At 43.6% G+C, this 12,964-nt stretch overlaps 1 protein-coding gene across 1 annotated transcript in view; it reads left to right on the forward strand.

Annotated features, from left to right (window-relative positions):
- ALDH7A1 (aldehyde dehydrogenase 7 family member A1) overlaps window positions 1–12,964 on the forward strand; it is a 59,488-nt gene that overhangs the window by 11,575 nt on the left and 34,949 nt on the right. Inside the window, exons 3-5 of the mRNA XM_068246807.1 lie at window positions 3,463–3,528; window positions 7,822–7,902; window positions 10,433–10,556. Coding sequence (XP_068102908.1) covers window positions 3,463–3,528; window positions 7,822–7,902; window positions 10,433–10,556 — 271 coding nt within the window. The remainder of the gene's footprint in view (window positions 1–3,462; window positions 3,529–7,821; window positions 7,903–10,432; window positions 10,557–12,964) is intronic.

Raw genomic sequence — 12,964 nt, forward strand, 5'->3', positions numbered from 1 at the left:
CAGACCAGGAATAATCATCTCCTAATGGCTTTAAATGTAAATTCAAACCACTTTCAAATGGCTTAATAATCCCACCTCAGTCATCTAACAAATGGCTGGTCACTTTCCACAAGCCATGAAACAGTGACTGGAGATTGTTGCAGCCACTTCAAGTGCAAAGATTCAGAAAAAATATGGCCGTTCTCAGTGTGTCCCTGTAGCCCCCCCCCCCCACACACACCTACCTGCCTACCTTACCACATGATTGCTCCGTTGTCCCAAGCTTTTTCCTCCAGAGCCCCCCCCACCCTTCCCATATACACCTACCTTACCACATTAATGTCCTGTTGTCTCCAGCCCTTTCCTCCAGAGTACCCCCCCCCCCCTATACACCTACCTGCTTACCTTACCACATTATTGCTTCGTTGTCTCCGGCCCTTTCCTCCAGAGTCTTAAACACCCCCCCCCCCCCCCACCCCATATGCACCTACCTACCTTACCACATGATTGCTCCGTTGTCTCCAGCTCTTTCCTCCAGAGTCCCTTGGAATGCTCTCCCTGGACTGGCAGGAAAGTTGCTGAACATGTATTCCTGCCTTTGAAGCACGCCTGACTTGAGCAGAGGTGATTTAAGGTACCATAACTGTCAGTTTTGCAGTTGCAATCCCTTCCCTTAAGGGTAGAATGCACATTAATAACCTCTCAGGTTGAGCTGACTGTTATGGACCAGTCGCTCTGCCCTGTTCTCACTCAGTGCTAAGATGTGAGATTGTAAATTCCTGTATGAGATACAGCTTAACATAAAGAAAGACATGTAGACTCTACATTAAAACTTTCATCATAGGTTTGCTTTATTATATTGCGTTCTTTTATACATTTTCTGAACCTCTACCAAAAAAAAATTCATTCCAGTGTACTACTTGTTTAGTGTTTTAAAGCACCATTTAAAAGATGATTATAAATGGTGTACGTAAAAATAATGTAGTTTATCCATGATAAAAAGGTATAAATAAATCTTGTCCTCATACCCTGCTCGTGGTATATGGACCCTCATCTCGTCATTTTTAAAGAATACCTGTAACAACCCTGAGAAAAAAAAACAAACATACCTAAGCTCTGGATCCCTTAGAGCCTTTGTAGTCCTCTGTGTCCCCTCGAGGGGACACAAACCAGATCAGGAATGCTCTAAGGGTTCCAGAGCCTTCTTCTTAGATTAAAAAAAAAAAACAAAAAAAAAATTCTTTCTTAAAACCGAAAGGTATTTGCAATAATTCAGGTTGGAGTGAGCTCTGAGATTTCTCCAAGTGCATCACTGCTGAAATATGCAAATCTATAATATTAACAAGCTGACACATTATTGTATTCCAGCGGATCTGGAGGTGTGGTTAGCTTACAGGGACAACAAAGAGAAGATTTGCATATTCAGCAGTGATGCGTTGTGGGACACCTCCTAGGCTCACTCCAACCTGAATTATAGCAAATACTTTTACTTTTTTGTTTTCCATAGCATTTTAGTAAGAGGGCTTGTTGGTCCAATGTAACTCTTCTTAAGGGAGTGTCATTTCCCCCCCCCCCCCTCTACGTGGTCACAGGTAGGCAGTGAGATTTTATGAAAAAAAAAAGTTGGATTAGTTAGTCAATGGGCCATATATGTATATGTTTAATTTAGTCAAATACTGCTCGCTCCGATGCTGAAGGAGGCTTCGAAAAGTCTTCGGGAGCCCGAGTGATCCCGAAGACTGGCCGCACCATACTGCGCAGGCACAAGAGCTCTCTTGTGCACTCTGGAGCGGCCTGTCTTTGGGAGGACTCTGCTCTTAAAGACTTCTGAAGTCCCCCACGGCGGCGATTGGAATGGAGGAGCTGCCGCGGCAACGAGTGGACCAGGAGAGAGAAGGCTCATTAGGACTGAGAGCCTTCCCTCTCCTTAGGTGAGTATCTGTTTTTGTTTCTTTTCCAATACAACTCCCATTTGCTTTAAAGGAAAGGTTCAGGGAGGGTGGGTAAAAAATAAAAATCAATTTCCACTTACCTGGGGCTTCCTCCAGCCCGTGGCAGGCAGGAGGTGCCCTCGCCGCCGCTCCCCAGGCTCCCGGTGGTCTCCGGTGGCCGGCCAGGCCGGCTGCCAGGTCGGGCTCTTCTGCGCTCCAAGGCCCGGAACTTCTGCGTCCCACGCCGGCGCGCTGACGTCATCGGACGTCCTCCGGGCTCTACTGCGCATGCGCAGTAGTTCTGCGCCTGCGCAGTAGAGCCCGGAGGACGTCCGATGACGTCAGCGCGCCGGCGTGGGACGCAGAAGTTCCGGGCCTTGGAGCGCAGAAGAGCCCGACCTGGCAGCCGGCCAGGTCGGGTCGGCCACCGGAGACCACCGGGAGCCTGCGGAGCGGCGGCGAGGGCACCTCCTGCCTGCCACGGGCTGGAGGAAGCCCCAGGTAAGTGGAAATTGATTTTTATTTTTTACCCACCCTCCCTGAACCTTCCCTTTAAAAACGTGTTAAGGCAGTCAGCTTAGTACTACTGTACGTAATAATAATATTATTATTATTATTATTATTATTATTATTATTATTATTATCATCAACATGGGGGAAAAGTCATTTTATATTGCACTATAATCTGGCTAGAGATATGCTTTAACGCTGATTTTGAATTTGTTTTTGTAAATCATCCACTCATGAAACACTCTAAGAAACACTGTGCCAATATATCACATACTTCTGATGGAAATGGGGTGATGAGTTTGCAAATGTGTCCAGCATTTTGGCAGTGTGCTCCCTGTACTTAGGTACAGAGGTCAAAGCTGCAGTCTTTGATACATGATCTGTAAGCGAATTTACACTGACTAGACACTTTGCTTGAAATGCTCCACCGAAAACTGTGCACACGTGAAGACATTTCATAGGACTAAATTATCTTTTATGATTCTTTTTGGGGACACTCTACTCTACTCTGACAGATAAAAATTCTCAGCAACTTGTAATGGTAGCTTTCCCAGCAGAACTCAAGCTGCTCACCTTTCTTCTTTTCTAATGCAGGTGGGTGGATTCTGGCCCTTATTGAGTGCTGGGTTTAGTACTGCGTTATTGGCAGGTGCCTGGACCATCAGCAGGCAAAATATTAGCTCCATCATCCCCTCCAAAAGCCAAAATAACGATATGATTGCCAGTAGTCTCTTTACTAAGTGCCTGTGCCACTGGCATCGGAATCTATGTGTTTAGCCCAATCTACACGATACGATTCTTTGTGTGATTCGATTACGATTCTATTTACGATATGAATAAATTGCAAAAAATGGCAAATCAAATTGAATCGAATCCCGATCGGACATGTCAGATTTAATCAATCGTAAATCGAATTGTAATCAAATCGCACAAAGAATCGTATCGTGTAGACGGGGCTTAACAGGCTTCAGATAAGAGTGATAGGTGATAGAGTAGCTTGATATAGCTTTTCTTTCATCTCCATGTTGCCTTTCTGTTTCAGGGCACACTTGAAGAATACAATGAGACTGTTCTCAAAACAAAGGAGGCCTGGCATGTCTGGGCAGATGTGAGTATGAAAAGATCCTGAAGTACATTCAGGTGCCACAGAACACCTCCTGGGTGATTTTTGTTCTTCATTACTGTGTGTGGTCCTCACATTTTGCAGGAAAAGAAATCCCGACTCTTCCTGTTTTAAAGTAAAACTCCAGTTTTCTTGAGAGAGAAAATATTCAGTCACTCTAATACATTGCAAAGATATTGGCAATCGTTAAAGGCCCAGTGGTTGGATAGTGCAGTGTTCTCCCCAGATTTTTTTTTTTTCCAGCCGGGTGGCATGAAATAGTAGCCGGGTGGGGCAAGATGAGAGAATGCAGGGCCGGTGCTTCTGTGTGCAACTCTGCTTATAGCATAGGAGGAGGTGAGCCGGTGACAGCTGGGTGCTCACTAAAACTAGCCGGGTGGAGTACCTGGCTAAAAGAGCCTGGGGAGAACACTGTAGTGGTTAAGGGCTCTGCCTCTGACATAGAAGACCTGAGTTCAAATTTCTGCTCTTCCTGCTCAGTAAGCCAGTACCAATTCAGTAAGGAGTTCATGGGTGAGACTCCCTAACACTGCTACTGAGTGCGTTCTAGTGGCTGCCTCGCAAGCGCTTTGAGTCCAACAGGAGAAAAGCGCTATACAAATATAGTTGTTATGTTTTTACAGAGCATACAAGACAGTCCGTGCACAGCTTCCTAAAATCACATTTATTTTCCCATAGTTTTTCGCCAGCAGGCAAGAACAGACATGTCACATTTCAGTCAACATATGTGCAGTAGATCAATCTGACCTGTGTGGAGGGCGGATGCGGGAGTGTGACCAGGGGATGAGAGGACGGCGCAGCAGTCGTTTCGCGCCGGTGTGGCGCTTGATCACGTGCGTAAGTCCCAGGGCAATGGCGGCGTGTACGGACTTCCGAGAGGTTGTCAGGAAGCCTTGCCCACCACGCTCGCCATTGGCCCACAATGCTGGGGAGTGAATGTGTTCGGGTTGACTGGGAGGAAACTGGCCATGTGACACCATAGGAGTGACAGGGAGTGCATCCACCTATTGGGTGTGTTTGTAAGAAAAGGGGAGGATCGCCTAGCCCAGCGAATACAATAACATTGTGCTTTTGTTTATTCAACAAGTGCCACAGATAGCGTGCTCGTGTTACATACATTTTTAGGCTAACATGCCGCAAAACTAAACTCATCAATTGGTGAAAAAACCTAAAAGTGAATAAATACAAATACCCAATTATGGAAGACCCGCATCGCCCCGAGTATACCTTATTGTCATGACTGTTCCCCAGTCTCCATCTACTGTTATTAAAAGAAAAACATCTTTATATAAACATATTCATTAAAATCACCTCATTCCCCTACTTAAAAACACTATGAGGTGAGAGTAAAAGAGAAGGGGGAAAAAAAGCCTAGGGACTAATCTCTAGGTTGGGACCTTATTGCACCCACCCACTCTCATACTTTTCCCGGCCCGACCACCATTAGTCCAGCCCCGACCTGGACCTCTTCCAGGGTATTGTTGCAAAAAACACAAAGGAGGAGGAAAAATGCTGTCACCAAGCCCTTCAAAGGGAGCGTAGGAGAGTAACGATGCACCACAGAGAAAAAAGAGTGCCATGGAATCAACACCATTGACGTCCGATAGGGCTTGACCAGGGACCAAATGGGCGTACGCTGGGCATGACAGTGCATAAATGGAATGGTCTTGCTCCGGGGGGGGGGGGGGGAAACAACCACCAGGGAAGTAAAGTCCACTCTTCCCCCGGGGCAGGTTGTGAGCATCGCCACCAGAATTCTGGTGACATCTCCTGCCACATCAACCTCCATAATCCGTACGCACCAGGCATGCCCATGAGCTGCGGTACAAGGTCCCCCAAACCTGAAAAGCCCCTGAAAGAGTGGGGGAGCACTTCAAGTCCATCAAGTCTGGGAGGGGGTGCCCTCGCTTAATTGAACATGTTAGAGAAGCCCATGGAGGCAAGTCCAAAAGCTTGAAATTTGCGGGACTTTTACATGTTACAAACCCCAGAAGGGGAGGGAATAGGGATCAAGAGTTAACCCGACGAGAATCTCGTGTGATTCTACGTACGGAAGCAATGCGGCCTTTAGGCCTCAATGACAGGTTGGAACTATCCTGTTTCCTCGATCCTTAGCGCTTAGGACTTCTCCCATCCCTGGACTCGGTGGAGGACGTGGGGGTGCTCCCCCTCTCTCCTGCCCCATTGGAAATGGCCCCTATTTCTTTTCCTTCCCCTATTTCTCTCCTCTTCTTTTCTTTCCTCTTTCCTTTCTGATTGTATTCTCCTCTCTATCTAAAGAGCTCCTCTTTTCCATACATTGAGGGACCCCTCTACTCAGGCAGAAGAGGACATATATATAGGGATGCATAGAGTAGAGGGGTCCCTCAATGTATGGAAAAGAGGAGCTCTTTAGATAGAGGAGAATACAATCAGAAAGGAAAGCGGAAAGAAAAGGAGAGAAATAGGGGAAGGAAAAGAAATAGGGGCCATTTCCAATGGGGCAGGAGAGAGGGGGAGCACTTTTTTTCCTTCTCCGCTTTCACTCTCACCTCATAGTGTTTTTAAGTAGGGGAATGAGGTGGTTTTAATGAATATGTTTAAATAAAGATGGTTTTCTTTTAATAACAGTAGATGGAGACTGGGGAACAGTCATGACAATAAGGTATACTCGGGGCGATGCGGGTCTTCCATAATTGGGTATTTGTATTTATTCACTTTTAGGTTTTTTCACCAATGGATGGGTTTTAGTTTTGCGGCATGTTAGCCTAAAAATGTATGTAACACGAGCACGCTATCTGTGGCACTTGTTGAATAAACAAAAGCACGATGTTGTATTCGCTGGGCTAGGCGATCCTCCCCTTTTCTTACAAACACACCCAATAGGTGGATGCACTCCCTGTCACTCCTATGGTGTCACATGGCCAGTTTCCTCCCCCTCAACCCGAACACATTCACTCCCCAGCATTGTGGGCCAATGGCGAGCGTGGTGGGCGGGGCTTCCTGACAACCTCTCGGAAGTCCGTACACGCCGCCATTGCCCTGGGACTTTCGCACGTGAACAAGCGCCACACCGGCGCGAAACGGCTGTTGCGCCGTCCTCTTATCCCCTGGTCACACTCCCGCATCCGCCCTCCACACAGGTCAGATTGATCTACTGCACATATGTTGACTGAAATGTGACATGTCTGTTCTTGCCTGCTGGCGAAAAACTATGAGGAAAATAAATGTGATTTTAGGAAGCTGTGCACGGACTGTCTTGTATGCTCTGTGGAATCTGTTGTTGTTGTTGTTTATACTAGCCCAGAAGCACGCTTTCTCACATACATCAAGCAGTGAAGTGGACTAGGACGGAGGTGTTACTTAAAGGTGCAGAGGACCTTTCTATCCCCCCACCACTGAGTGCTAGGCAATCCAGCTCCTTTTGTGTGTTATGTTTTTATTTTCCTTTTGATTCCATAGATAACCATAGATTCCTTAGATGCAGAAACAGTGTCACGGTTTTGATAATAGAAAGATTTTATTAAGTTCGACTTGACCAAGCTATGATGATGTTGTTACTACAATACAACTTGGTCAAGTCGACTTCAATAGATCTTTCTATTATCAAAACTGTGACACTGTATCTGCATCTAAGGTATCTATGGTGATTTATGGAATCAAAGGAAAATTTATTATTATTATCTGGTCATCTTTATGTGTACAGACAGTCCCCGTCTTGCGAACGGCCCACTGATATAAATGGTCTGAAATTGTGGAAAAAAAGACCTTAGTTTTTGAGAATATCCTATTTTAATAAATTCAAAGAAAAAATTTGTTAGACTGGTAAAATTACATTTTGCTTTGGTACACAGAGGGCACAGGAAAATAGAAGTGACACGGGGGAACTGGAGGTAGAAGGGACAGAGATGGCATTGTGTTCTGACTTATGGACTGATTCGTCGTCCTTTAACTGGGGACTACCTGTATTATCTTTTAACATAGAAGTCCTCACCGCCGTGAATCCAGACATTTTACATGAATCCATATGTGCTCGTGATAAGCGAAGTGTCAATTACATGAACCTGAAAATAAGTACCGGTATTGTAATAAATGGCACAGTAGGAGAGTGACAGGATTGGCACAAACGCGGTTCCTTATTTAAAACCGCTTTATTGTAATAAATCCTCTGCATAAAGGAAATAACATTTTGTATTTGGGACACAGCAGTAAAACCTTGTAAGCAGTGCATTAAACTGTTTGAGCATCTCCAAAGCCGCAACTTACCTCCTTTTTTTGTTTTTGATTGTTTTTGTTTAGGTACCTGCTCCTAAACGTGGAGAAATAGTGAGACAAATTGGCGATGCCCTTCGGAAAAAGATTAAAGTTCTTGGACATCTGGTATAGTAAATCAAGCCATGTTCAGACCAGCTACTGAATTGCGTAGAAGTTATACGACAGCCATTTGATACAAGAGAGGTGTTATTATGCTGTCACTGAAGTGGTGCTACTGATTCCTGTTTTAGACTGCAGCTGTGCTAATTTATGGTTTGATCACTTACCATTATGTTATCTGGTTGTTTGAAGCACACGATATCTCAAAGGTTCTATCAAGGATTTATGTGCAGTGCTACGGAACACTGAAGTGTTAATTGGAAGAAATATGATGTCTTGCCCATAGGAGCCAGTTAAATGTTGGCTTTCGTTTTGTAAATGCACTAAAAAAAAGATGTCAAGTGGAATCTGTTTATGGGCAGTTCAAGTTTTCTTTCCTATGATAATTCGAAAACCCAATAATATTCAGTTGGACATATTTCTTGAGGGGTACTTATAACATTCCATATAGTACATTCCATAAGTTCTGCAATCGGTATACAGTGGTGTGAAAAACTATTTGCCCCCTTCCTGATTTCTTATTCTTTTGCATGTTTGTCACACTTGTTTCTGCTCATCAAAAACCGTTAACTATTAGTCAAAGATAACATAATTGAACACAAAATGCAGTTTTAAATGATGGTTTTTATTTAGTGAGAAAAAAAAACTCCAAACCTACAGCCTCCCTCCCTCTCCCAGCCAGCCTATCTCTGCCGATCGCTCTTTTGTGCCCCAAGGGGACAGCCGTGTCACACGGCTGTCCCCAGTACAGTGCTGCTGCTGATTGCAGCGCTGTACTATGTAAATAGACTGCGATCACGCCCTCTAACAGTCGCCGCTCGGAGACTGAAGAGGGGGCGGCGCGCGATCTCCTGCAAATCAGAGCCCCAGGACTTGACGCCAATTGGCGTTAGGCGATCCTGGGGCTGCCGCCGCGTCCACGCCCGTTGGCGTGGGGCGGTCTTTAGGTAGTTAAACAACTTTTCAAATGTCCGCCCCCTGGGCTTTCCACAAGGATGTATCTGCAAGCAACTCAAGAGAAACCGACCATGTGTTAAACCAATTTAATACTTAAATTAAAAGCAAGTTATGCCTGGAGCTACAGGTCACACACGCTGAGTCTGAGGTGGTCGAAAGGCAGTGGAGACACTGAAATCCTGCCTAACCAAAGGGATGGTGATATGCAATGCTGTGATTATACTTTTAACATGTACGGGCATTACTTGCTTTTAATTTAAGTATTAAATTGGTTTTAGACATGGTCGGTTTCTCTTGAGTTGCTTGCAGATACATCCTTGTAAAAAGGCCAGGGGGCGGACATTTGAAAAGATGTTTAGGGAATCTATTTGGTGAGTGGGGACATATGGGGGTGGGAGCGCCTGAGCCCGCAGGTGATGGACCCCTTCTGTGTTCACACTCCCAGTGTTTATGGATGTCTGTCACGCAAGGGTGTAATAAGAGGTGTATGTATGTATTATTATTATTTTTTTTTTTCCCTATCTTAAAGGCGTTTCCTTGCAGTCATATCTGAGATTGAAGGTTGATTGTGCAAGTGATCGCAACTGCTATAGAAGGCTTTGGCTATTGATAAACTAAGCACGGGAAACTCAGCTATTCTATAGATGAGCTTCGATTATGTAGTGTTTGGGTATAGGGAAGGATAGAGATTATAGGCCCGCCACCTGCCCTCTACTCCTGTACCTGTATGTATGAGTTGGGGGTGGGCCTCTGTCCCTCTGTGGAGGGGGGGGGGGGGGAGGGTAGAAGGAATGGCCCTCTATACCTGGTTCTGAAAAAATTAAAATGTTCCCCTTCTTGAGCTTTTTGTGTCTTGGAACACTTTTTTTTTATTTTTAGTAGTTTTATTCATACTCTAGACCTGTTCACTCAGCATGAATCATTATTACGTCTGGGACATGAAAGGATAGTGACCCTTAAGGTGAGCATACACTTATAGATGGTTACCTGATGTGGCAAAACAATCTATCCCTCTCCGATCACAATCTCCTCAGATTTATTTATTGTATTTATAAAGCACCAACATTTATGGGTGACATACAGCAATCCAAATCATGCAGCACAGTATGAGAACAAGGTAATGCTTAGTCAGTCACTCTCACATCAGAGGGATTCGCCACAAGGCAGCACATTATTAATTGATCAATTTTTAATAGATTTCCATATATCAGTGTTGCACAGTCTGATGCGATGCTATGGGCCATCAATTGACTACTGCTCCTGATTCACCCTTGACTAATGGAAAATTTTCTGTCCGATGTATTTTTAGGTTAAAATCTTGGGGCAATACATTCAGAATGATCAAACCTACTGGGAATTGAACAAGATTAAGGGTGTTTTTTTTTTTTTTTTTTGTTTGTTTGTTTTTTCTATGGACATGGCAGATGTAAATCTGCATCCAAATCCCCATTGACACTGCAGGGGTATTCAAATGAGTTTTAGAAGTTGTATTGTTTCTTTTTTGTTTTTGATGGTCAGAGTTTGGTTTGAGTACTTGAAGTGTTCATGAATTTAACATTCTATTTATTTTCCATGCCAGGTGTCTCTAGAAATGGGAAAAATCCTAGCAGAAGGTGTTGGAGAGGTCCAAGAATACGTCGACATCTGTGACTACGCAGTTGGCCTTTCCCGGTCTATTGGAGGACCCATATTACCATCAGAAAGTAAACAGTTTTTTACACTTTCAAGAAGGATCCCCCCCCCCCCCCTTCCACAAAAAGAAAAGTAGAGGATAAATGTTACTGAATGTTACCATATATAGAAATAGGGTGAAGGTATACATGTCACATGACTGGTCATTGTAGCATGCTGTCCCAACTACAAACTTGTGTGTAGTAGTTATTATTATTATTATTATTATTATTATTATTATTATTATTATTTATTTTTATTATTGTTTATAATTTTTTTTTTTTTTTTTCCTCCTAAAGATGCTGACCCTAGTAGGCTTAGCCTTGTGCAGTGGCCTCTTCCTGCACCTCAGTGTCTCTAGTGCACAGTAACATCACAGCATGTGTTGCACCATGGAACAGCCTGGTGTCAGAGAATACACTATAGGATATGTCAGTAGTATTTTTAGATAACCGTTTCAATATCTAATTCAAATAGTAAGATGTTGCAATGGGCTGTTCAACCTGGTCATACAAAAACTTCATTTCTAAGACCAGAGAAGTACTTTAAAATTATCCTTATTTAAAGTGATTATCTTTTAACCCTTACAGTGAGAAAATAAAGAATGACAAAACGTTTAAGCACTTTCCTCGTGTAGTACCCAAAGGGCATAACAATTTGCTTTGAAAAAAAAACAAACTTCTGAATGTGGGGAACAGATTTATAAGTCAAATAGGTCAATATTTCTCTGTATGGAAGCTGAATAAACATTAGGTTGCCATCTGAGCTAAATTTTTAGATCCATAAGACTATGGGATTCCTGGAAAGTCCTATTGAGGAGGAGGACTGTAGATGCAATGGTTTCGCATTATTTAATTTTTCTCTTCAGGTTTGCCTTATGTTTTGAATTTTACATTTGTTTATTAAGTTATCCATTCTGCTGTATAGCGGGAACACTGTGCCAACTTAACGCATGACTAATTGAAATGGGGTGATGAGTTTGCAAATGTATCCAGCATTTTGGCCATGTGCTCTCTATACTCCGGTACAGAGGTCAAAGCTGCAGTCCCTTTCATAAATGATTTGCAGGACAATTTACACAGACTAGGCACCTTGCATGAACTATCCCCACCTCAAGCTATGTACACATGGAAGAAAGTCATAGGGCATATATGGGTTTCCTGGCTATAGGTTTAGAATGCTAGTTGATGCATCACTTCACATACATGGAGGGGAGGAGGAGGAACACTCCATTGTGTACAAATACACACATGTATGTTATGTCTCTGGTTTCTGCTGAGGCTGTCTTTAAAGGGAACCTGAAGCAAGAGGTATATGGAGGCTGCCATATGTCTTTTATTTTAAACAATACCAGTTGCTTGGCACTCCTGCTGATCTCTTTGGCTGCTGTAGTCTATCTGAAGCACACATCTGTGTCTGAAGCATACAAGCAGGTGTATAATCTTGTCCGATTTTTGTCAGAAACATCTGATTTGCATGCTTGTTCTAGGTTTATGGATAAAAGTATTAGGGGCAGAGACTGCCAGAAAACTGTTATTATTTAAAATGAAATAAATATGGCAGCCTCCATGTACTTCTTACTTCCCCTCTGTGTAAAGCTCTCCACTGGCTCCCCATCTGCTTCAGGATCAATGTCAAAATTCTGTGCTTGGCCTACAAATCTGTGCACAGGACCTGCCCGACCTTCATCTCCGATCTTGTCAACAGGCATATATTGGCCAAACCCCTCCCATCCTCCAACTACCTGCCCCTGTTTACACTGCACATATCTAAAGGCTCATACACACATCAGACTATGGTCTTTGGAAAATGAAAGATCACAGACCAATCTTACCACCCTTCATGTAGTATGAGAGCCATACTCTACACAGTCTTTTCTATGGAGCTGAACTCCACATAAGAAAAAACTCTTTGCAAGATGCTGCACACACAGATGCTGTACAGACACAAAAGATCAGTATCTGCAAAAGATCTGTTCCTACCAAAAATCCATCCCTGCAAATTGCAATGATAGTCTATGAGATCTGCAGATCATCGTACACACATGATTTAACTGACATTCATCTGCATATCTGGCAATCATCTGCAGATCTGAAAATCCATCCTGGTGGATCTGATCTGCAGATGAATGTCAGTTAAATCATGTGTGTACGATGATCTGCAGATCTCATAGACTATCATTGCAATTTGCAGGGATGGATTTTTGGTAGGAACAGATCTTTTGCAGTTACAGATCTTTTGTGTCTGCAAGATGCTGCACATACAGATGCTGTACAGACACAAAAGATCTGTAACTGCAAAAGATCTGTTCCTACCAAAAATCCATCCCTGCAAATTGCAATGATAGTCTATGAGATCTGCAGATCATCGTACACACATGATTTAACTGACATTCATCTGCAGATCAGATCCACCAGGATGGATTTTCAGATCTGCAGAT

Source organism: Hyperolius riggenbachi, chromosome 1, assembly GCF_040937935.1.
Source record: "Hyperolius riggenbachi isolate aHypRig1 chromosome 1, aHypRig1.pri, whole genome shotgun sequence".
Classification (NCBI taxonomy): domain Eukaryota; kingdom Metazoa; phylum Chordata; class Amphibia; order Anura; family Hyperoliidae; genus Hyperolius; species Hyperolius riggenbachi.